The 25,430-nt window shown below is 52.3% G+C and overlaps 2 protein-coding genes across 3 annotated transcripts; both read left to right on the top strand.

Moving 5' to 3' along the window:
• Window positions 1-8,858, top strand: trmt1l (tRNA methyltransferase 1-like). 2 transcript variants are annotated; one of them, XM_060067048.1, is made up of 16 exons: window positions 1-52; window positions 672-765; window positions 990-1,052; window positions 1,151-1,264; window positions 2,171-2,235; window positions 2,906-3,062; window positions 3,344-3,464; window positions 3,799-3,878; window positions 4,230-4,479; window positions 4,716-4,928; window positions 5,469-5,659; window positions 6,479-6,551; window positions 6,651-6,814; window positions 6,931-6,993; window positions 7,313-7,439; window positions 8,615-8,858. In XM_060067048.1, the coding sequence occupies exons 2-16, from the start codon at window positions 696-698 to the stop codon at window positions 8,808-8,810; spliced, it is 1,947 nt and encodes a 648-aa protein (XP_059923031.1). In that variant the 5' UTR covers window positions 1-52; window positions 672-695; the 3' UTR covers window positions 8,811-8,858. The 2 variants fall into 2 exon arrangements, with proteins under 2 accessions (XP_059923031.1, XP_059923030.1); XM_060067047.1 differs by having other exon boundaries at window positions 6,928-6,993.
• Window positions 8,859-9,770: 912 nt separating this feature from the next.
• niban1a (niban apoptosis regulator 1a) lies at window positions 9,771-24,670 on the top strand. The gene is made up of 14 exons (XM_060066594.1): window positions 9,771-10,266; window positions 16,474-16,604; window positions 16,817-16,945; window positions 17,120-17,237; window positions 17,416-17,580; window positions 18,025-18,140; window positions 19,081-19,185; window positions 19,900-20,062; window positions 21,235-21,422; window positions 22,067-22,213; window positions 22,400-22,510; window positions 22,670-22,777; window positions 22,886-22,997; window positions 23,088-24,670. Exons 1-14 carry the CDS (start codon window positions 10,215-10,217, stop codon window positions 24,515-24,517), a joined length of 3,075 nt encoding a protein of 1,024 aa, XP_059922577.1. The 5' UTR covers window positions 9,771-10,214; the 3' UTR covers window positions 24,518-24,670.
• The last annotated feature ends 760 nt before the right edge of the window (window positions 24,671-25,430 follow it).

Below are 25,430 nucleotides of genomic sequence, written 5' to 3'. Positions count from 1 at the left end.
CTCGACGAGAGAGACGCTGTCCAGCTTCATCAGGAGGACGTCGATATAAAAGGTAGGGGGAAAACGGCATCCATTTGTATTTTAGACGTGAAGTACGCAACAAGAGATATTTGCTTAATAGTTTTTGCGTGCATCATTCAAACGAGGTCGTTTCGTTGCTATGGATATGAGTTTTATAACTGCTGAAGAAGGTGTGGGCCTCACCACGGAGCTCCGCTATGGGACCTAGTAGTAAAAATAACACTCAAATAAGGAAATGAGAGATTAGACTTGCGTTGCAACCATGAATTACATACAGTCACTAACTCACTCTCTGTCGACCGTTTATAATGTGAAGATAAAAAAAACGACGTGGACGTGTTCATTTCTGTAACCCACAACACGGCCTCTTCACGGAGCCTCCGCGGCAGGACCTCGAAGGCGCACAGTTCTCGCAGTCCTGTGATGTCCTCTGGTCTTCAGCAGAAACGCTCCATACGATGCCCCAAATGGGCCTCAAATGACTGTTATTGAAACCCAATATTATCATGTAATATCGTTTCAACTCAAATACATCTCGTCAGTGTTAAAACCTATGGTTAAAGCCCACCAACTAAAACTGTTGGAACAAATGAAATAGACCGAGGTTCAACACCATGATGTAATAACCTTTGACTTAATCTAAATGCAAGGTGTCGCGAATATCCACGATACCAATGATCTACAAGGCGGTGAAGAATGAGGCGCATACAGAGGGAGATGCCAAGCCGTCGACTACCACAATAGGTAAATGTACTCAACTGCGCGCAACTCAAATGCAATGCCCGACTTAAAAGTCCGCCGAATGAGTTTTCAACTATAGTTGTCTATACCCCAGCTTCACTTTTTAGCCTGAATATAATAATAATAATAATAATAATAATTGAATGACATAATAATTATCGTTATGTTTCGGTTGGTTTGGACGCCAATGGGACATTATTTAAATAGTTGTGGTTTCTTCCTTGCAGAGAGACACATCTCCATCCAGTCCCAGCTAGAGGTCCTTGAGCAGCTGGTAGATCTGAACGGTGGTACGTTGTTTCGTTTCGGGAGAATAAAAAAAAAACATTAGACTGCACACAAACACGGTATCTCTGTTTGTTCACGTTGGTTTATCTGTCCCCTACAGCTGGACGCAAATCCTGTCCTCTGTGCCCTGAGGAGAAGTTCAAGGCCTGCTACAGCCACAAGCTGCGGCGCCACCTCCACAACCTCCACTGGAAGGTCTACGTGGAGTTTGAGGGTGTGCAGACTAGACTGGCATCTGTAACTTCTCGGCATCCTCCTCTAACCCAATACTACTACTACTAGTAGACCTACTACTAGTAGTATAACCTTTTATTTTACCTTACATTTTGGCTCCAAGGGACTCGTGCTGACATCATTTGGAGCTTGCTCCAGCGTTGAGGAGAAGGCTGCAGCTGTGATCCGCTCTAACAGACTGCAGTCTAAGTCCTTTGGGGCAATAGCAACCCTTCAATGGAGGTCCTTCAATGTGCTGTTATTTCTACTGACTCAGATTATATTTTATCATTATGGAAAGGATCCCTACAGAGAAAAACAACGATTAGATTGATCACATTCTGTTTGTTATTCTTTTCGCCGAAGTCTTACTCAAGCTGAAGTCTCGAGATTGTAATGAGCAAATGGAAATCTCTTGCAACGATGCAACAACGAGATTTAAGAGTGAGACTTCCCCTTGAGTGAGACTTGGTTTGACACAATATCAAAGAGATCGGATCAAGCGAAAGATTAAGAAACTAGTTTTATAATGATAGAATATAATCTGAACCTGTCAGTGGACCAACAGCACTTTAAGTGGACCATTGAGGGGTTACTATCGGCCCGAAGGATGTCAGACTGCAGCGGATTACAGCTACAGCGTTCTCCTCAACACTGGACCAGTCTCAGAAACTGTCTGCATGAGGTCCCTTGGACCCAAGGGGATCAGGAGATAGGGTCTAGGTTGTCACTAAAGGTACCTGATGAATTGAAATAAATTAAAGTCTGGGAACTCATTTTCTATCATTTGGAGATTCTGCAGTTCAGGAACATTTAAAAAAAGAAAAAAGTCACTACGGTTTACGATGCAACGTAACATTTGTTTCTGACCTTGGACCTGTGCCCTCTGACCTGTACCCCTCACCAGGTCAGCGGATGTGCATCTGCCACCTGCCGTGCAGGAACCTGAAGCCCGGCCCAGGGGGAGACCAGGTGCAGATCACAGTACAGCACATATCACAACCACTCTGAAAGGATGTGGGTCATCCTCAAGGCTTCGGCTTTAGTTCACAGTGCCTGATAATCGCATGGAAATATGTTTTGTTAACCACTGCAAATGGTCTGAGGTGTAACATTGTGTCTTATTATTCTCAGAACCACGTTATGAGATGTCAAGCTTACAGCAGACTCTTGGTCCAATGAGAGCTTGCTTGATGCAATCTTCCAAACACTTCAACGGGTGTTGGGGCTAATCTGGCAGCCTAAATGTGACCAATCACATTTAGGGATACAATGTCTGGCTCCTCCCACCTAGTGATAAAAAAGAAAACGACCCATTCGAGCAAAATCAATATCCAAGCGAGCAGAAAACACTTTGAGAGCACGAAAGCAAAAAATATTAGTGTGTAACGGGGCGTCGGATTAAATATTCCACCTATTTTAAGCACGTTAGTTTTGTTTGACATAGTTCTTGCTCAAGGATGCCTATAGGTGTGCTTTAGTATGTGTATTGGGGATCAAACTCAGAACCCCTCAACTTGGAGTCAAGCCCCCTGTAACCACTGGCTGGACTATCTGGGGACATGCTATATTTGATATCGGCTCCCTTAATTGTACGTACTTCATCCCAATTGTTCTTGTTGTTGTTGTAATCTCCCTCCAGACGTCAGGGAGGCATGTGGCTCACTACCACTGCGTGGTTTGCTCCAGCACCATCGCGCGCAAGACCGACATGATCAGCCATCTCAAGCGCCACGTCAACAAGGGAGAGACGGAGGCCAGCTACTCAGGAAACTGGGAGATGCTGTGTGATGAACCGGGTAAAGCGGACAAGGCGCTGTTTGTGATGAAAATAATGTTTCTGCACCATTCAGTTAACTTGATACACTTTGTCAATGAGTTGGTCAGTAGATAATCTGTCCAACTCACGTGAGATGGTTTCTGCTAAACATCTCACATGAGAGGGTAGACATGAACCTCAAAAGGAATTATTTGTACATTACAATATATCCAAGGTGTTCAAAAAGCGTCCTAAATGCTCCAACCAACAGGCAGAATACAGCCACATGTTGATGATTTTGATTTGGCCCTCTGTGATCAGCCCAGTCCGGTCAGGCCTACGAGATCATGAAGGAGCTTGGAACCAATGTCCAGCTCCTCCCGAACCACACCACGCCACAGAAGTCCGACACCTACTTCAACCGTAAGATGAAGAGCAACAGGTCAGTGCTGCTCTGCTCATCCAGCTAAACAACGCTACTGTATTGTAGCACCCACATTTTGTTCAAAGGTTTGTTTGTAGAATTGAGTGGCATCCAGCAGAACGGATGCATTAATTATTGTGTAATCCTATGAAATGTTGTGTGATTGTTACCTTAGAAGAACATGATATCTATGTACCGTATAAGTACCTGCTGGCCCCTTACAGGCCAGTACAGGCCTGTTGGGGGCGAAGGGGTATTCAGCTGGTTACTGCTAGGTAACCTTACTGCTAGATGCCACTGAATCCGAAACATCCTGTATTGTTTTTTTGTAAGAATATGACACATTTTGCAGGCAGCTGGTGTTCTGTGCGCTTGCTGTTCTTGCAGAGGAGCGGAGTCCAGTGGAGTGCCTGGATGCTTTTGGGGCAACAGGTTGGACATTCACGTTGATCTTGTTTCTGTTATCGTCTCACCTCGTTCCTGGCATTCCCGCCGGAATGCTTGGAATGGAGGGCGGGACTTCTGAGCTGAGTTGGTTTTGGTAACATGGGTTGGTGGCCAGAGGCGAGAGAGGGGGAGGGACTTCCGAGGATTTCTGTCTGCATATATATTTTAGATATTGCTTTATCAAATTCCGCTCCGGGACTGTTAACTGGCGTGCACAGCTCATAGGAAGTAAGGACGGTTCTCCCAGTTAGCCGGAACAACCACGGGAACCATGAGCTTCTTCCAGCCTACGTAGGACCACCACGATGAGGGGTTCTCTCTCTCCCTGCCTCCCAGGGATCATGGGCCTTCAGTGGGCCAAGCACCTCCGCGCCACGGTCAGGGTGACCATCTCGGACATCAGCGAGACCTGCGTGAAGATGATCCGGGAGAACTGCCAGCTGAACAGTATCCGCGTGGGCGGGGCCTCTCCGGGCGCCGCGGGGCCCGAGGAGCTGGCGGCCGGCGATGGGGACGCCATCGCCACGGTGGAGGTCGCCAAGATGGACGCCAACGTCATGATGCACCTGCGGTCCTTTGATTATATGTAGGTGTGGGCGCGGTCAGAGCGGTTGGGATAGTAGTAGACTAAACAGAATGCAGTACGAGCCATATCGTATATCCAAAGAAATACTATATGTACCAAAAGTATGTGATGGGCTCTTTATTGCAATCCTAAAACACAACATGTATCGCCCTCCTTCAAGGATAAAAACAACTTGTTATTCGGTGTGTATAACAAGTCACCAGTGACAGCCCCCCCCCCCCCCCCCCCCCCCATAGTCACCTGGACCCGTTCGGGACCACCGTGAACTACCTGGACGCGGCCTTCCGCAACGTGCGCAACATGGGCATCGTGTCGGTGACGTCCACGGACACGGGCTCGCTGTACTCCAAGAGCCCCAACGTCACGCTGCGCCACTACGGCTGCCACATCGTCCGCACCGAGTACTACCGGGAGCTGGCTGCCCGCATGGTGGTGGCCACCGTGGCCAGGTACCGCTGCTCCTGCACACGCTCCACAGACTCCCAGGGGATACGGGAGCCTCATTGAGGAGCCCTGGGGGCAGCAGTGTTAACGTGGTGCTCTCCACCCCTCTCCTCCTCTCCACCTCCTCCTCCTCCTCCACCTCCCCCTCCACCTCCTCCTCCACCTCTCCTCCTCCTCCCCTCCTCCCCCTCCTCCTCCTCCCCCTCCTCCTCCCCTCCTCCCCCTCCTCCTCCTCCCTCCTCCTCCTCCCCTCCTCCCCCTCCTCCACCTCCCCTCCTCCCCCTCCTCCTCCTCTCCTCTCCTCTCCTCTCCTCCTCCTCTTCTCCCTCCTCCCTCTCTCCTCCCCCCTCCTCCTCCTCCTCCGCCTCCTCCTCTCCTCTCTTCTCCCTCCTCCCCCCCACCTCCTCCTCCCCTCCTCTCTCCCCCCCCCCCCCCCCCTCTCTCCCTCTCTCCCTCCTCCCCTCCTCCCCCCCTCCTCCTCCTCCCCCCCCCCCCCCTCCTCCTCCCCCTCCTCCCCCCCCCCCCCCCCCCCCCTCCTCCTGCAGGGCGGCGGCCCGCTGTAATAAGGGCATGGAGGTGCTGCTGGCGGTGGCGCTGGAGCACTTTGTGCTGGTAGTGGTGCGGGTCCTCAGGGGCCCCACGCAGGCGGACGAGGCGGCCAAGCGGCTGCGGCAGCTGATCCACTGCCAGTGGTGCGAGGAGCGGGTGTTCCTGAAGAGGGGCAGCCTGGTGGACGGTCAGTGTCTCACTCATCAGACGGCCAGGGCAGCGCCACCCGCCTCAGGCCTGGTACCATGAGGGGTTAGGGAGGGGGATGAGAAGGGGACGGGGCCTGGTACCCTGAGGGGTTAGGGAGGGGGATGAGAAGGGTACTGGGCCTGGTACCATGAGGGGTTAGGGAGGGGGATGAGAAGGACCAGGGCCTGGTACCATGAGGGGTTAGGGAGGGGGATGAGAAGGACCAGGGCCTGGTACCATGAGGGGTTAGGGAGGGGGATGAGAAGGACCAGGGCCTGGTACCATGAGGGGTTAGGGAGGGGGATGAGAAGGACCAGGGCCTGGTACCATGAGGGGTTAGGGAGGGGGATGAGAAGGACCAGGGCCTGGTACCATGAGGGGTTAGGGAGGGGGATGAGAAGGGGACGGGGCCTGGTACCCTGAGGGGTTAGGGAGGGGGATGAGAAGGGTACTGGGCCTGGTACCATGAGGGGTTAGGGAGGGGGATGAGAAGGGGACCGGGCCAGTATCGTGGATCACTCCTACACCACATCTCTACACACCTTTAAGACAAATCAACTGTGTTGACACGGCAATAAAGTTATCTGTCTACAGTTCTACAAGAGAGGCCTGGGTATTTATTACCGAGTATTATGGTGTAAACAGCACCTCAATTTTAAAAGAAATGGCAAACATGGTTTATTCAATTTAATTGAATGCTCTCCTTGTGTGTGCTTGTAAATGTTTAATATAATTGTGTGTGTGTGTGTGTGTGTGTGTGTGTGTGTGTGTGTGTGTGTGTGTGTGTGCGTGTGCGTGTGCGGACCCTATACTTCAGACACCAGCCAGCTGCCCTGCCACTGCCATGGGAGCATGCCCGGCAAGACGGCGGTGGAGCTGGGCCCGCTGTGGTAAAGCACCGGCCCTCTGAGCCCGTTAGGGAGCATCACCACGGACGCTAGCCTCCGGGACGGTGACGTTGATGAGCTCGTTGTGCTGCGTGTGTGTAGGTCCGGGCCGCTGTTCAACACCGGCTTCCTGAGGAGGATGCTGTTTGCGGCCGTGCAGCACAGCATGGAGGACATCCAGGCTCTGGTGAAAACACTCATCTGTGAGTCGGACTGCACCACCCTCAAGTCCTTCGCCCACGGGCCCTCGGCGCTGGCCAACCAAGGTAACAACGCAGGCGTAGGTCTGCCTGGCCAGTCGTCCGTTCTCATCCACGTGCAGAAACAGACCAGAGCTGTCAGGCTGTGCTTGAAGGTTTCCTTCCCTTTTCATTTCCAGTAGAATGTGGGGTGGTCATTAAGACACTGGAGAGGGCGGAGGACAGCGGCGCTGGAGACCAGCCAGGTGAGATCATTCTGAGTTCTTCAAGGAGCAGTCCCATTCTCGTCCTGTAGGGGGTGTGGGTTTACGCTCACAGTGTTGCACAGAAACATTCAAAGATAAGGTTTGTTTTTCTTTGGTGATAAGCTGTGATTTCTCGGGCAGACGCAAGCAAACGGTGTCGCCAACATTCCTAATATTGCACATAGAAGTGGGTCAGAGGATCATTACCTCATTGGCGATAGACTTATTTCCTTACTTACTCTAAGTAAGTAACTATTTGTCCTGACATGAAATAAAAGACTTGCATTTGTTCATGTCAATCAATTTAAACTCACCCCAGGGAAGAGGAAGACTGGGGAGGAGTCTGGTAGCATCGTGAAGAAGCTGAAGTCCGAGGCGTCACTGGAGCATCCTGCGTTCTACTACAGCATCCACCGCCACAGCATCAAGGGCCTCAACATGCCCAAGTGAGTAGGGGCCCCCAGGTCTGCCTGTAGGGTCAGGGGCCCCCCAGGTCTGCCTGTAGGGTCAGGGGCCCCCCAGGTCTGCCTGTAGGGTCAGGAGCCCCCCAGGTCTGCCTGTAGGGTCAGGGGCCCCCCAGGTCTGCCTGTAGGGTCAGGGGCCCCCAGGTCTGCCTGTAGGGTCAGGGCCCCCCAGGTCTGCCTGTAGGGTCAGGAGCCCCCCAGGTCTGCCTGTAGGGTCAGGGCCCCCCAGGTCTGCCTGTAGGGTCAGGGGCCCCCCAGGTCTGCCTGTAGGGTCAGGGGCCCCCAGGTCTGCCTGTAGGGTCAGGAGCCCCCCAGGTCTGCCTGTAGGGTCAGGGGCCCCCCAGGTCTGCCTGTAGGGTCAGGGGCCCCCCAGGTCTGCCTGTAGGGTCAGGAGCCCCCCAGGTCTGCCTGTAGGGTCAGGGGCCCCCCAGGTCTGCCTGTAGGGTCAGGGCCCCCCCAGGTCTGCCTGTAGGGTCAGGGGCCCCCCAGGTCTGCCTGTAGGGTCAGGGGCCCCCCAGGTCTGCCTGTAGGGTCAGGGGCCCCCCAGGTCTGCCTGTAGGGTCAGGGGCCCCCCAGGTCTGCCTGTAGGGTCAGGAGCCCCCCAGGTCTGCCTGTAGGGTCAGGGGCCCCCCAGGTCTGCCTGTAGGGTCAGGGGCCCCCCAGGTCTGCCTGTAGGGTCAGGAACCCAGGTGAGTGGGCCCCCCAGGTCTGCCTGTAGGGTCAGGGGCCACCAGAGTTACTGCTGAGAAAGAGGTCCCCTGGGGCCACCGTGTAGAGCTCAGCCAGTCCCACCTGGGGGCGTGGCCTATGGAGGCGTGGTCTGGGGGCGTGGTCTAGGGGAGGCGTGGTCTGGGGGCTCAGTCTGGGGGCCATCGCTCCACAGATATAGCCTTGAGTACCGAGGGGTATTTAACGTACACAAAGGGACGCTCGTTTTAAAGTAGGGCTTGTTGCTAGAAATGTCATTAATGTTCCGCTATGTTCAATCAGGTGAAGTGTGATGAAGTGTCGTTGCCTTAAAGACGCTCGCCTGCTCATTAACTACTGGAGTTCAACCGGGCTAATGAGGCTTTGGTTTAAATCATTCAACCATAATGAAAGGCTTGATTGTTTTAGAATGAATCAACGGCCCAGCGTTGTTCTCCTGGTCCCTGCAGGCTGAACAAGTTCCTCCAGTACCTGACGGAGGCGGGCTTCAGGGTGAGCCGGACACACTTCGACCCCACCGGGGTGCGCACGGACGCCACGCTGGAGCAGTTCAAGGCGGTGCTCACCAAGTACAGCGTGCCCTCGTACGCCGGCAACGCCTCCGCCGGCCACCAGGGCGGCCCGGCCACCGAGAACCCGGCCTGAGGCAAAGAGCCGTTGGGGACCTCCTCTCTGCTGGGGGGCCTCCTCTCTGCTCCTCTCTGCTGGGGGGCCCCCTCTCTGCTCCTCTCTGCTCCTCTCTGCTCCTCTCTGCTCCTCTCTGCTGGGGGGCCCCCTCTCTGCTCCTCTCTGCTGGGGGGCCCCCTCTCTGCTCCTCTCTGCTCCTCTCTGCTCCTCTCTGCTGGGGGGCCCCCTCTCTGCTCCCCCTGGGGCCGATGGGGTCTCTGTTGGATCCCAGCCCTGCTGGTTCACAGTGGAGTCCGGACTGCACTGATGTCATAATGTAGACATGTGGGGTTCTTTTTGTTTTTTTATTGAATGTACTTTTGCAAAAAAAAAATGATGATATGTTCAGGACTTTTAACAGATAATAAAAAAAAAAAGAAAAAAAAAAAAGGCAGAACCACAGACAGGATGGAGTTTTGACTAGTCAGCTTATTATTTAATTGAAGTGTCTCTGTTTGATCTACTCTTTGCCAGAAAAACAATAATAAACATTTTTATGGAAATCCTGGTTTCTTCAGAATGTGAAATATGTAATTCCAGGTTCTGTCTTCAGAAAAGAACACAAGCCTGAACTTGTTCCATGACTCCAATGATTTGTCACTGGTCGCAGGTATCTCGGAGGACGGCGGCTGTGTGTGTGTGTGTGTGTGTGTGTGTGTGTGTGTGTGTGTGTGTGTGTGTGTGTGTGTGTGTGTGTGTGTGTGTGTGTGTGTGTGTGTGTGTGTGTGTGTGTGTGTGTGTGTGTGTGTGTGTGTGTGTGTGTGTCGGGGGCGGGGGCGGGGTCACATTTCACACATAGATCGAAGAAGAAAAGAGGGCTGTGCTGTGCAGGGGAAATGCTGCTATGAATGGGGTGTTGGGTGAAGGTGTTCCCAGGGCCAGGAGGACAATAGACAATACTCCGCACTGCCCATATGCGTTGCTTTTTCCATTTAAGGCGTGTGTGTTCAAGAAGGCAGAATACAAAAAGTTTTAAGTGAAATTCCATATAAATCGCCCCAACCATCCTCTCCGCACACACACACACGCACACACCAGAACTTTGCAGCCAATATAGGCTATGATGTTTATCATAACCGCATTATGATAATATAAATAACACATTTAAGATGACGACCAAGACGAGACCGCCCACGTGACGAAGAACAGTTGTGTGTCACATCACAAAACAACCGGCGTGTCTTGTTTCCACCCAGAGCGAGTCGGTGACTGTGTGCGAGGCAGAGCCAGCCAGTGACGGTGTGGAAAGGCAAAGCGAGTCAGTGACGGTCTGCAGAGCTGGGGAGACCAGGAGGGCGTCTCTTCTTAAGGCGCCACCGTCGGTGTGACAGCGTTCACCTTGCCTCTCTACCTGTGGATCTCCTCTCAGCAGCGGACTGAACCATGGGCGCTGCGTCCAGCCTGCTGGATGAAACCACGACCACCTACATCAAAGGTAACATGAGATCTTAAAGCAGATCGTCTGTGCCTCTTGGATACGGAGGATAATCTATGAATTAAGTGTAGAAACTTTCTACTTGACGGTTTCTTGTCGGCTAGTAAGAGTTATTTTAAAGAAATCGCCTACAAGTAGTTGTGTTTTTCTTTGTCCTGTGATTTAAAGTGACGTGTTGGTAATGTGGTTCAGTGAGGTGTGTTCGAGGTTCTGGAGAAGGAACACAATGAGGTTGTCTGTTGTCCGAATAAAGCCAGGTGTAGCCTATATACACACTTTAGTATAGCCTACAGTTAGAAAGCAGAAGGCATTGCAATTTGTTTCCTTGCGGGTTTTCCCCCTTGATATTTGCGCGTTGCTTACTGATGAACAGAATGTGTTACAGACCACCAAGAGAGGTTTGTGAGCTGCTTGGACCAGTACACACCCAGTCTCACTTCATCAGCTGGACGCGTGGACGTTTCTCTGAGCAAAAGCAGAATATTGAAACGAACAATTCGGTATAAAACCCCATTTGAACTGGATGCCCCTATGCAAACAGTATCAATAGAGAACTTCGATTTCTGCATTTAGCCTTTATTCCTCAGGGTGAATCAGATCTCTCTGGCCTTTCAATCCAAGGGAGTGAAAATGAAAAGTGGAAGGACCAGTTATACCTGCAGGACACACACACACACACACACACACACACACACACACACACACACACACACACACACACACACACACACACACACACACACACACACACACACACACACACACACACACACACACACACACACAGGTGTCATGGCTGTGGTTCGGTTCCTCCCATTCCACTCCTTCATTGTCATCATTGTCATCATTGTCATCATTGTCATCATTGTCATCATTGACTGGGGTAGGGAGCTGGTATTCCAAATGTTGAGGACATCTCTACAGTTCCTTATCTAGTGCTTGTGTTCTATTTTCTCAGCTGCTATTTTACTAGTAGGCGACTCAACTTATTGTGTCTCTGCTAACCCCAGCAGCCTGTAATACTGACCGGTCTGCAGAAAGGAAGGAAACCACCGTCAATGGTTTGGACTTGGGGCCACCTGTTGTTTACTCAACTTGGTGACTGACATGAGACTAAAGCCCATGTTTCTCCGTTTAATGGCACCATCAGTCACATAACCAGTTTGGTCAATGTGCAGTATATAACCAGACGTATGGCAGATTAACTATGCTAGTTTGTGGCAGGCAGAGACCTGGAGGGTATACAACATGGCCGTTGTGGCTAAGTAGTTTCATAAGCTATATTAGAGCTCAGCTCAGAAGGAAACGGAGCTATCTTCATATCTAGAGTATGCCTGTCCTAACTATCGCTGAGTGTAACTGTTTGAAGGTCGCCTGGGACACTCGTTTTGTCTTTCTGAAGAGCTTTTAGAAGCAACCACTCCCAAAAACAAGCCATTTTCCTCAGAGATCCTCGGGGATTACGCGCTTGGCAGTATCTACATGAGCAGCTACCATGTATTTGTTTATATATGCTGTGTGTGTGTGTGTGTGTGTGTGTGTGTGTGTGTGTGTGTGTGTGTGTGTGTGTGTGTGTGTGTGTGTGTGTGTGTGTGTGTGTGTGTGTGTGTGTGTGTGTGTGTGTGTGTGTGTGTGTGTGTGTGTGTGTGAATATGTATGTATGTATGTGTGTATTAGTTGAATCAGTTTTATATCAATTTGAAGGGTAAGCATAAAGCTTTGGAAATAGGAACAGAATACACTGAGATCCAAGTCTGTTTCTTGCCTCAACAATGTAATAGAAAGGATCACGTAACATTCCCTCTTCAGACATTTAAATGGTAAGATACATCTTCCATTGTATGTCAGCCAGTCCTCTGCCTCATTCAGCACTCATCATGCACTCTGTGCCACACCCTGTTTTAAAGGATGATATTGATTGTCTTATACTACGATTAACGTCGATTTTAAATGATGTTCTAGTCTTTAAAACAAGAACCTTCATTGAGACGGGTTCTACGCAGGCAGCTCATCCTTGCGGTTGGCCACATCCAGAAAGTGTTTTAAGGGCAATAGCAGAGAGTGTGGTCTGCCAGGTGACACGCTAACCTCATCACTGAAGAGCAGAAGCTACGGAGCCACCATTTGAATTGACATGCAATAAGTGAAAGAGTCACTATTTCTGTCATCTTGCATTCATAATAGTATACATTCAAATACATATTTATGATGAATGAAATTCCATTACCGTTAATACTATGTACTCTCCTTGCTGTTGTTCTGAACAAATTCATCCAGTAAGCAGTGCATTGTTACGATAGATAGATGAACCAGCAACAATACGCCTGTAAAGTAATCCATGACGGATATCTATACAGCTATTCAGAGTCTAATAGACAGTTAAAGGTTGCAGACTCCTCTAGCGTAGCAAAGTGTTGATCTGTGCCCATACTGTTCAGGTAAAGCAGCAGGTTTTTCATGATCCTTACAATTTAGGCATCATATCCTCAGTGAATCAAACACACCAGTTTATTCTTTGTTGTCTTGGATTTTAAGATGTTTATTCCTTTTGATTTGAGGGGTTGTGGAGCGAGTGTGCTTTTATGCAGGAACTATGACACCCCATACTTACCCTAATCCATAAAGAGGAAGGGATTGTGGTATTTAGGAAAAACAGGGGCAGTTTTTTTTTTTTAAAGCATTACCTGTGGTGGAATAGGGAGGCAAGCAGGAAGGACGGAAGGACGGAAGGAAACTAAAAGGAGCCGTGGTTCCCAGCCAGAGGGTAAAATGCCGTCAACACTTCCCTGATCTTAACCCGCATTTGATCATACATACATTTGTGACATTCATATAACATTCCAAAGAATCCAACCGAGGCTCAAAACATTAAGTTCATGACAGTAACGTCATTCAATGAAATGTCTAAGGCAAGCGTATCTCTGTTTGACTGTATATGTAGAACCGTTCTGTCTCTTCATTGGTTCTTGGGAGACCCGCATTGCCACCAGTGGTGATGTAACGCCGTCATGGGGCAAGCATGTTATGTTGGGGCAACAAGCCAGCAGAGCAGGTCTCTCCAGTGAAACAGGGTGTAGCTCCGGTACCACCTCATTACAGAGGACTAGCATTCATACCACACACACACACACACACACACATCACCAGAGCTGCTGTGGTGAAGGCACAAACGGCTCTCAGTGAGCGTGGCTCAATATTCACTTACTATTAATAGCCAAATCGGTTAATTAATGAAACCATCAAACCAGTTCTGCCACATGCCAACTAGGGCCCTTACTGGGCTCTGATATCCAGGACCGAGGTAGTGGTGGAAACCTGTTTAGTGCCCAGTTGGGAGGTTCCATGCAGAGCAGGTGACCCATGCCGCAGCCATGTCAGAGCTATCTTTACTGTGTGAGGTGATCGTTGAACCTGTGTGCCTTGATAGTCCGATGCACCACAGGTGTGAAGCGAGTCTATTCATTCTGACTCCAGCCAGGTGAGGCTGCTTCAGCCAGCCTTCCACCACACCCTCCACAGTGCAGTCTCATGGTCATTAAATCAAGACGAGCTCCCTCCCTTGATGACCCTCATCGTGACTGGCCTGACCGCATACCTGGCAGAGCTGAGCAGCCCAGGATGTGTCTCCACACTGCCATCCCTTCTCATTCGTTGCGGTGTGGAACGCAGGGTCCTGGACTCCTCCGGGTTTGCATAACCCTTTGAAAGGGAAAACCTAATCACATCGCAGAGCCATCCTTTGCATGGAGACTGCAGAACAATCTGGACAGGGCTCTCACAAGGCATTGTTATGTTAGGCCTAATAAGCAGACTGCTTTTGAGATGACATCATTTGTGATCTCATTACTCACTAGGGGGCAGACAGCTTTACGTTACCCAAGGCTGTCCTTCTTGCCTATTTCGAATGGTTGTTGCATCGTTCAAAACAAAAGGTCTCTGGGAATATCAGGTCTGCACATCTATATTCTTGTTCCGCAGAAACCTAAGGACAGAATGTACTCTGTGTGTGTGTGTGTGTGTGTGTGTGCGCTGAGCTCACCACGCTGGGAGACGGCCTCATTAGGGAGAGCCGGGGGGGGGTATTGTTCTGCCTCAGGAGGACGCCGGCGGGCCGTCCAGCCGTCCAGCGGGTGGAGAGGAGGCCCGTCCTCCCTCACGGTGTCTGGTCTCCCCCACAGCCTCTCCTCTGGTCTGTGATGGACTGGTGGAGATACCTCCCTCTTCTTCTTCTCCATTTTTAATACGCTGATTATTATTTTATTGTTTGTTTTCTGACTAGTAGGCACTTGTAGGAGATAATGGCATCGGGCACAGCTGCTAGTAAATAAACACACACCACACACACACACACAAGCACGTCCGTCTCTGGTTTTGCATAGCAGGTAGAGACCAGCGCATGATATCGGGTTGTTGTTATGGCGCTGTTTCCATAGTAATGTGGTCCCTCATGCCAGGTGTTAAACATCATGGCCTTACCGCAGTGAGCTCAGGTGATGACTCCTACTTTTGTTAAACACGTATTTAATGTGGAAGAGGGAGTTTCTAGAAACCACACTCGCACAGGCAAACGGGGGGACTATGATTGGATACACGCTATCAGGAGAGAACTCGTCCCTTTGGAGCCGAGAAGTCAGGGGATGGAAAAATCGAATGACCGATGAATCGATTTAAAATTAAATGGCAGGTTTGATTTGACAGACTTGCCTGTCCTTCGTTTTAACATGTGTGTGCCTTGGAAGGATTCTAACAAACACTAATTATAAACTTTCTGTAGACTTCAACGAGCCAAGGAACTATCAAAACCAAGTTATCCATCTTTCCCTCAACAGTGAAATTGTTTTGGGTCACATTCACATTCAAATAATACAGGTAATACAATATATACATTTAAATGCATTAACACAAGCAATTATCAAAAAGAGAATGTCAATGGTATTGGGAACAAATGAGACCATGTAGGTCTCGACAACATCAGGGTTAAGGTTCAAACCCAATCTGAAGGGGTTGGACTGCTGTAACCTTCCTAAAAGCCTGAAATAAGAGTCCACTGGGCCTCCAACCAAGAATGCTGCTCGCTACTTGGCCTGCTGAGTCGATTTGGGTTGCCAGGTCATGTTCCCAAAACAAGTAACGAAAGTCATAGTTTCAGTGCAGACATAAGAAAGTAGAGTCAGCAAAGCCATCTTATCCACCAGCCCAGAATCGGCACGATCTACAGAAGTGTGTACCGGCCAGGGTGGCTTGTATCTCCCATCAGGTAGAAGCATGATGCTGCTGGGATCACTGGGACTACGGCCTCATCAGGTAGGAGCGTGATGCTGCTGGGATCACTGGGACTATGGCCTCATCAGGTAGGAGCGTGATGCTGGGATCACTGGGACTATGGCCTCATCAGGTAGGAGCGTGATGCTGCTGGGATCACTGGGACTACGGCCTCATCAGGTAGGAGCGTGATGCTGCTGGGATCACTGGGACTATGGCCTCATCAGGTAGGAGCGTGATGCTGGGATCACTGGGACTATGGCCTCATCAGGTAGGAGCGTGATGCTGGGATCACTGGGACTATGGCCTCATCAGGTAGGAGCGTGATGCTGGGATCACTGGGACTATGGCCTCATCAGGTAGGAGCGTGATGCTGGGATCACTGGGACTACGGCCTCATCAAGGCATGCTGTTTGTTTTGTAGCTTGGCAGCACGCTCCCTCACACTGTGGGACCAGTGAGCATCTGGGCCCAGGCTGGCGGGGCGGTCCTGCCCCAGGAGAGGGGCGGTTCTGTGGCTGAACAGCCACTGATCACTGGTTGGGTGCGGACTGTTAGGGGAAAAACCGAATCCTTTTTGGATCTGTTTTAAGAATTGGGTCAGGCAGGAAGCATGGCCTTTGTCAGGCAAATGAATGATGAAGTTTTAATACAACCATGCAGATATCAAGGTGCTTATTATTTTCCCCGTACCTAAAAGCATTCAAACGTTAAAGCATTTAGAAGTTCACCTACCGCAACATCAATCATTAATCTTACCTGATACCCAACATGTCCGTGTTATTAATCAGACTCTTGGCTCTGCAGCCTCTCGCTCTTCCTGTTCAGTCAGCAGTTGCTCCTATTCCGCTTGAATGAGTGAACGCGTGTCAAACTGTGCAGTCCTATCGATTACCTTATGTGTGTCTCATTCTTTATCGTGTGTGTGCTTGTGCTCCTCTGCAGGCCAAGCTGAGTCTGAACTGAAGGCCTTTAGTCCGTTCTACAGGAACCAGTACTCAGTCACTCACTTCTCCCGTGTGGAAGATGAACTGGAGCAGCAGAAGCAGAAGGCCACGCAGCTCCTCAAGCAGAGGGTACGCCCACGCTGCTGCAGGCTGGGGATCTGTTCCACTGATCAATGAAACACTAGAGGCCCAACGTGTGTGTGTGTGTGTGTGTGTGTGTGTGTGTGTGTGTGTGTGTGTGTGTGTGTGTGTGTGTGTGTGTGTGTGTGTGTGTGTGTGTGTGTGTGTGTGTGTGTGTGTGTGTGTGTGTGTGTGTGTGTGTGTGTGCGTGCGCGCGTTAGGAGTCCCCTGAGGCCGGCGAGGTGCTGTATGAGGAGGCCGTGCTCCACTTTGACGAGGGCAGGAAGTGGAGGGAGCGCTACATGGTTGTGCGGGCCAACTACTGCCTGGAGTGCCACGACAACCTGGAGGTAAACGGCCTCAGCAGAACCCAGAGCGCCCACGTGAGCGCCCACGTGAGCGCCCACGTGACCGCGAGGCAGCACAGGCTGAAACGCTTCTTCTTTTGAAAATATCACCTTTCTTTCAGATTTTCTTCGTAGTGGCGCTCTTTTCTTCTCCTCATATCTCCTCTTATTTTGTAGTCTTTCATCAAAGGTGCACCGGCCCGCCACATCCTTCTGCCTACAGGGGGCACTGTTCTGACCACAGAGGAGAAGTACATGGCCATGGTGGACAAGTGCTTCCCTGACTCCACCAGCAGTAAGTGCAAACTAATACAAAAACTAAACAAAATAATTAATAACAATTTCACGATGGGAATGCGTTTACTCTCCCACCTAGCTCTCACGTTGAGATACTCCTCTCATACCATCACTGCAGCAGGCCTTGAGGCTCCATGCTCCTTCTCAGGTAAAACCATGTTGTATTTGTGTTCCAGATGTGAAGGAGGAGTTTGCCCCGCCTCTGAACAGTATGCCCGGGCAGTTCCCAGTTTACCTGCGTCTGCCCTACCGGAGGGACTACTACTTCTGCCTCAGACTGGAGGCCCGGCAGGCCGGCTTCCTGTCCATCCTCTCAGCCTGCATCCGCCACCAGAACCAAGGTGGGGTGCACCACCACACTCGTACACTTCATCCCAGCAGTGGGGTTAATTTGTGTTGAGCGGGGAGCATCTGGTCCCCGACTTCATTGCGAAGTCAACGAGCGTGTTGCCCAGCATACACGCGTGCTTTCAAACGAGGCTGGCCGTTACCATGGCAACTGACTCGCACGCCATACGAAGGAATCTCAGGTCGCAAGAACTCAAGGATTTCCTTTTTGAATGAAGGTGTTCAAAAACGGTGTCAACTGGGAAATACACAAACGAATAACCTTTACAACGTCAACAGTCGCACGCAACCCACAAACGACTGAACCACCGACCTCGCCACCGGTTCTCTCTCGCTTCGACCGCAGCCTGACGCAGGATGACTGGAGGTCTGGATGTGGTTTTGGTTTTGCTGTTGTTCTGGCGATGACTTGACGTGTGTCTTCCTACGATCCCCAGACTTCCTGAAGAAGAAGACCTGTGAGGTTCAGGCCTTCCTCAAAGCCATCCAGCTCTACCGGCAGGAGAAGGGGAAGTACGAGGCGTGGGACATGATGATAGGCAGTGACGTCAGGGTAGGTCCCCGCCTACACAGTCTTTCTCTTCCTGGACTATTAATTGGATGTTTTTGCCAATTTATTTGGTGTCACCTCCTCTGGGAAACGGATAAAACCCGATCTAATAGAAAAACACATCCGTGAATAATTCATCCAATGAGCCAAACATCCAAACATGGCGTGATTCTCCAGATGTGCGGGGATCCTGCCAGAACGTTGGCCTGTCAAACTGCTCATGCATTCTTGACCTCTGAGTGCATGCGGGGCGTCTGAGGAACCCAGTGTGACTCAGTCTGTGGAAGAGAATCATTTAACGATATCCGTGGATGAGGACAGATGGGAAAGAAACAGATGTAATCCCTGAGTGTTTGCTCTATGCAACGTAACGCCCGATCAATGGAAGAGAGCAACAAGCCCCAGGGAAGCGGGAAGACCAGTCTCTCTCTCTCTGTCTCTGTCTCTCTCTCTCTGTCTCTCTCTGTCTCTGTCTTTCTCTCTCTCTCTGTCTCTCTCTCTCTCTGTCTCTCTCTCTCTCTCTGTCTCTCTCTGTCTCTCTCTCTCTCTCTCTCTCTGTCTCTGTTTCTCTCTCTCCCTCTCTCTCTCTGTCTCTCTCTCTCTCTCTCTCTCCTTCAGAAGTGGGGTTGAGGGGGTACTCATGCTGCAGCTCACTATAGCGCGCTGTATGTTGTTGGTTGGGGCGGAGGTTCTGACGGTGCTCCTCTAATGAGCTCGGGGTTGGAGGCTCCTAGAATAGCTGCTGGAGGAAACGTCTCCGCGCAGCGACCGGGGCTCCCATTGTGTTCCCCTGTTCACTGCTCCACCAGGCATTCCATTCACTGTGTGTGTGTGTGTGTGTGTGTGTGTGTGTGTGTGTGTGTGTGTGTGTGTGTGTGTGTGTGTGTGTGTGTGTGTGTGTGTGTGTGTGTGTGTGTGTGTGTGTGTGTGTGTGTGTGTGTAGGTGCTGGCTAACCTGGTGATGGAGCAGCTCCTGCCGACGCTAGAGAGAGACATGCTGCCCCGCCTCAAGGCCAAGAAGACGGAGAAGAAGAGAATGTGGTTCGCGGTCAGTCAACCTCTTTAACTCGCTGCTGTTTGAACAGCTGGTAAACTAGTTGATTAACTAGTAACCTCATTAACTCACTGCGCTGTAAACAGCTGGTAAACTAGTTGATTAACTAGTAACCTCATTAACTCGCTGCTGTGTAAACAGTTGGTTAACTCGTTAATCTCATTAACTTGCTTCGGCATAAACAGCTGGTTAACTCGTTAACCTCATTAACTCACTGCTGTGTAAACAGCTGGTTAAATAGTAAACCTCATTAACTGGCTGCTGTGTAAACAGCTGGTTAACTCGTTAACCTCACTAACTTGCTGCTGTGTAAACAGCTGGTTAACTAGTTAACCTCACTAACTCGCTGCTGTGTAAACAGCTGGTTAACTAGTTAACCTCACTAACTCGCTGCTGGGTAAACAGCTGGTTGAAGAGGAAGGGCTGCAGAGATGGAGAATAGACCCGATTCAGCGAGGACAAACAGCGACGCTCTCATAACACTAGCTACTAGTTACTAAACTAACATCCTGCTCCTCTGAGCTGGTTGATAGTTTAGTTACTAAACTAACATCCTGCTCCTCTGAACTGGTTGTACCTCACAAACCAGTTCCTACTCAGTGCTTCATCATATCATTTCATGATATGATGATAATTAAACAAGATTAGACAATGCAATAAAATGCCCGTTGCAGATCAACTAAAGTGCCCTTCTCCTCCCCGTGTCAGACGGTGGAGGCCTCGTACATCCTGGTGCAGGAGAACCTGATGGAGGGAATGTCCTCGCTGAAGAAGGAGTGTGACGCCACGGGCCGCCAGCAGGAGGTGCTGATCCACTCGGACATGGACCAGATCATCAGCTCCAGAGCTCTGCTGGAGGAGAAGCTCAGAGGTGGGCTCAGGTTACCTCAGGGTCCCCAGACACAATGCTCAGGAGGCTGGGCACCACAGGGCTCCCCCCCCCGCCCGACACCCCTCTGAGAGGCCTCAGGCGCCCTACCACGACCACATGACCAAAGACTCGCACACACACCCCAGCACACCCACTGCTGGCAGTGTCTTGTGCGTTGCTGAGTTATCTCTGATGTGTTTCAGAGGAAGGAGATCAGCTGACCGCCTTAGTCGGAAGCTGTTATTTATTCAATTGGAGAATTCACCTTAGTTGTTGCCAACCTTTTCAGCCTTTTATGTGCTGTACATTTGGATTAATAAACCAAGCAACAAAATGTCAATGTTTGACATTATAGCATAATAGGCTTTCTTTAATCAGGTTATTGGACAGAACACACTGAGCAGCTGATATATTATGAATATAATATTATACACACACGCGCACACACACCTCTCAGTGGAAACCAACCTGGGCTGTTCTTCCTGTTCAGTGGAGGCTGAAGGGTATACGCTGTGAAGTCTCATCTGGTGTGGAAACCTACTTTAAACCAGCCCACCATGTTTTACTTTTACATGACATTTAATAAGTTTACCCTTTTGTTCAAAGCAGCTCTTTTTTATATCTTCATTATTGTGCATTCAACAATGTAGATATAACTCAAGGAGTGGAGGAATCATTAAAGTACATAAAATAACTAAACCCTAATGGCTTAAATGAATGTTTTTGTGGCATGCAAACACCATTTATATTTAAAGGCATGACTGAAACAAGTTCTAATCTCAGATATGTTGCGGTTTGTCTACGAGCCAGAGACTTTCTCCAAGTTCCTGAGGAGTCAGGTCAAGCAGTCAAAGCCCCTCATTACATTACCGTCCCAAACGACCTCCAGAGCTAAACAGAACACACAAATACCACCGGCGCAAGTCTAGTCTTCAGTTCAGTTTATTCATATTAGAACCAGGGATTTAAGAGCTATCATTTGAGTGTGATCTGTTAGAAATGCCATAGCCAGTGTGAGTGAAACAATGCTCCTCGCAGTGCCCCCCCCCCCCCCCCCCAAGACGGTCTGTCCAACCATTCCCATCTGCCCTCTGTATATTTGAGATTGTAGCTATTTAATCTCTATCTGACATGCCTTTACAGTTTGGTTAAAGGACTCTCCCCCCCTGCAGCCAGTGTGCTGGAGCCGGCGGAGGGCTTCAGCACGGAGGGCGTGCAGCCATACCTCGCCTCGGTGCTGGAGGAGCTGATGGAGCCCATCAGCTCGGGGTTCCAGGAGGGCCGGGGGCTCAGCGAGGCCCTGATGGACGGCCTCTGTCAGGACCTGCAGACCAACGGCGTCACGGACGACCTCAAACAGGTGGGCTGAGCTCTGAGCGCTGGGGGAGCTCTGCTTCAGATGAAGAACCGTCCTCGGGTGTCTTCTGTCAGGGCCACTTCAGGAGGGCTGGAGACAACCGAAGAAGTCTTGGTCGACTGATCAACCGATTGGTAGACGGTGGAAATATGATGTTAACACTCAAAGCCTATCAAGTGTTACAAAGGAAAGGTGACACAGGGTCCTAAAGCACACAGCCTGAATGTTTGCCAACCTCTTTTCGACGACATGCCATGCTGTTTGGTTTTATTCACCAACCTTTCTATAGAATAAGATGACTTCTTCCAAATGGTGTCACTTTGCGTTGAGCCGATAAAGATTCAGTAAGATGGCCGAGCACTTTCCACGATGTCAGCTGAGAAGCGCACACCTGCACAACGGACCTGTGGAAAAGGGGTTTAGTCTTTGTCTTGTGCCGTCGTCCAAAGAGGATTTGATAGGACACCAGCATATCCACCATCCAGGCCCACCAATCAGAACGCGTTGGCCCCATCGCTCCGTCTTTCAAAGTCGTTTTTATTCGTCCATTTATTAATCGCGGTAACAGTCAGAAAGGGATTAAAAGGTCCCTCATATACAACCCCCTAGGCCTCTCCGTCTAACAATGTCTGTCTGTCTGTCTGCAGAAGATGGCCCAGATGTCCAGGCCCAACCTGCTCAGCTGTTACCAGAGAATCAGCTCCCTGAAGGAGAAGCTGCCTCACCTCCAGGAGCGCTTCGGCTTCTCCAACGTCAGCAGCCTGATCCACAGCGCGCAGATAGACCTGCAGCAGGTAGAGCAGACACACGGATCCTATGTCACACACACACACACACACACACACACACACATCCTTAAGATTCATTTTCCGCAAGACAATTGGGCCTATGTGTGTATGAGTCCGTACAGGTATACTGTGGCTGTGGTTCTGTCTGAGGGGTTCATCAAGCTTTCCCCCAACTGGTTGATTACCTCTTAGCTAATGGAGAACGCGGGCTACACCTTTGAGCTGATGCTGCAGAAGGTGATCCAGGACCAGCCGGAGCAGGCGGCCGCCGCCATGGAGAAGGCCAAACACCGAGTGCTGAAGGTGGGTGCCCTAACGAGGGTGCCCTAACGAGGGTGCCCTAACGAGGGTCCACTCCGTGGGGCTGGGGGGCCCAGGGTGTTCCATGCAGCAGCAGACAGCGCTGCTGCTGCCGGTCAGAGAGGGGCCGCCGGGCGCTGACTGTGTGCTCCCTCTCTCCAGCAATATGACTACGACAGCAGCACGCTGAGGAAGAAGCTGTTCCAGGACGCCCTGGTGGCCATCACCCTGCCCCACATCAAGAAGAACCTGGCCGCCGTCTGCAAGCCCGTGAGAGACACACACACACGCACACGCACACCTACACAGACACACCTACACATGCACGCACGCACACACGCACGCACGCACGCACCATAAGGACCTCTGTCCTCTCAGGAGCTTCAGCGTCTGGCGCAGTCGGTGGACGTGGACCACGCCCACTTCGTCCACGTGGAGAACGTCTACGAGAGCGTCCTCCTGCAGACGCTGGACAAGGAGGTGACCAAAGGTGAGCTCCTCGCTAGGCTGCCCTGATCACTGGGGCGGGGCTGTTCTTTACCTCATACTACAGCCACTAACCCCCCCCTCCACCCCCCAGTGGTGAAGGAGGCGGCCAGCCTGAAGAAGTACAACCTGCTGAACGACAGCCGGGACCTGCTCAGCCAATCCAGCCGCTCCAATGTCTTCGGCTCCGCCCCCTCCACCCCGGGGAGCCCCGCCCGGGGGGGGACCCCCATCACCACCCCCTCCAGCCCGGGGAGCCCCGCCCGGGGGGGGACCCCCACCACCAGCCCGGGGAGCCCCGCCCGGGGGGGGACCCCCATCACCACCCCCTCCAGCCCGGGGAGCCCCGCCCGGGGGGGGTCCCCCATCACCTCCGCCCCGCCCCCGGAGCCCCGGCCCAGGACCCCCCCCGGGCCCCCTGCTCCTCTGGTCCCTGAAGGCCTCATCACGGCCCCCCCCGACGGCCCCCGCGCTGTGGAGCAGCTCCCGGGCGGGGGGGCCGCAGCAGAAGGTGTAGCGCTCCAGGAGGTCCAGGGGGTCCAGGAGGTCCAGGGGGTCCAGGCCGCCCCGCCGCCCGGCCCCCCCGGGGGGGTACGGAGCGCAGACGACCCCCCCTCGGACCGGCCTGACGACCGGACCGCAGACACGCCCCTCCTCGACGCCGACCGCGCCCCTGAAGACCCCGCCCCCAGCGCCGCCGCAGCAGACGCCCTCATCGCCACGGCGACACAGCAGGTCACAGCCGTAGCGACGGCCGCTCCGGAGACAACGGGCGAATCAGACGCCGTTCCCGAGACGACCACGGAGGACAGCCCGGAGGCGGAAGAAGAGCCACGGCGGTCACCGGAGACGCCCCGCGACGCTGAAACCACAGAGGAAGAACGCAGCGAGCCTGCCCCTCCGCTGGAGGACCAACGGCTGGAGGCTGAGGCGGGGGCGCCCTCTAGTGGCGCGCTGATGGAAACAGCAGGGAGAGAGGGCGGCCAGCAGGGGAGTGACTCCACCCCCTCAGAGCCTGTGGAGGGCGGAGAGGCCTCCACGCCAGCAGAGCAGGAGGAGGAGGAGGAGCAGGAGGAGGTGGAGCAGGTGGAGGAGGAGGAGGAGGAGGAGCAGGAGGAGGAGGAGGAGCAGGAGGAGCAGGTGGAGGAGGAGGAGGAGCAGGAGCAGGTGGAGGAGGAGGAGCAGCAGGAGGAGCCGGAGGAGGAGCAGGAGGAAGGTGAGGTCAGCATGAGCTCAGCGGACCCCCAGGCTGAGGCTCCTGACAGCCCCCCCGTGGAGACCCCCGGGGCCCCGGTCCCATCGGGGGCCGACGGCAGCGCCGGCCAGGAGGCCGATCAGACTGTGGTGACGACAGACGCCTGTCCCCTGAGGGCCGCGGCCCCCCAGGGGCCAGTGGGCGTGTCCGACTGCGAGCTGGGGGTCATGGACTCCATCAGGGAGATCCGGGACCTGGTGTCGGAGGTGGTGGACGTGGAGGAGCTGCTCCAGCGCTATCCCGACGGCGTCCCCCGGGAGGAGGAATGAGAGCGTTGTTCAACGGTACAGGAGTCACACTGCGCTCATTCTGTTCAGGAGCAAAATGTTATTGCAAATGGATATAATATCTATGCAAATTATACATCAAATCAACCTCTTCCATGATGACATAATAAATATAAATGTATACTTTTAAAATTATTTCAGAAATGGATCTCCTTATTTTACAATGTTGAAATGTCATTATTTCCCAGTCCTTCCAAATGCGTTCCTGAGAAATGTGGTGAACCAACGTGGTCGTATGAGACCGGCCCGAGTGCCTTCACTGCCCAGAGGGCCTTCACTGCCCAGAGGGCCTTCACTGCCCAGAGGGCCTTCACTGCCCAGAGGGCCTTCACTGCCCAGTAGGGCCTTCACTGCCCAGTAGGGCCTTCACTGCCCAGTAGGGCCTTCACTGCCCAGAGGGCCTTCACTGCCCAGAGGGCCTTCACTGCCCAGTAGGGCCTTCACTGCCCAGTAGGGCCTTCACTGCCCAGTAGGGCCTTCACTGCCCAGAGGGCCTTCACTGCCCAGTAGGGCCTTCACTGCCCAGTAGGGCCTTCACTGCCCAGAGGGCCTTCACTGCCCAGTAGGGCCTTCACTGCCCAGTAGGGCCTTCACTGCCCAGTAGGGCCTTCACCGCCCAGTAGGGCCTTCACCGCCCAGAGGGCCTTCACCGCCCAGAGGGCCTTCACTGCCCCGAGGGCCTTCACTGCCCCGAGGGCCTTCACTGCCCAGTAGGGCCTTCACTGCCCCGGGTGCCTTCACTGCCCAGTAGGGCCTTCACTGCCCAGTAGGGCCTTCACTGCCCCGAGGGCCTTCACTGCCCAGAGGGCCTTCACTGCCCAGTAGGGCCTTCACTGCCCAGTAGGGCCTTCACTGCCCAGTAGGGCCTTCACTGCCCCGGGTGCCTTCACTGCCC

Source organism: Gadus macrocephalus, chromosome 12, assembly GCF_031168955.1.
Source record: "Gadus macrocephalus chromosome 12, ASM3116895v1".
Taxonomy (NCBI): domain Eukaryota; kingdom Metazoa; phylum Chordata; class Actinopteri; order Gadiformes; family Gadidae; genus Gadus; species Gadus macrocephalus.
Note: the sequence above shows the minus strand (reverse complement) of the source record. Positions and strands in the feature narration are given on the sequence as shown.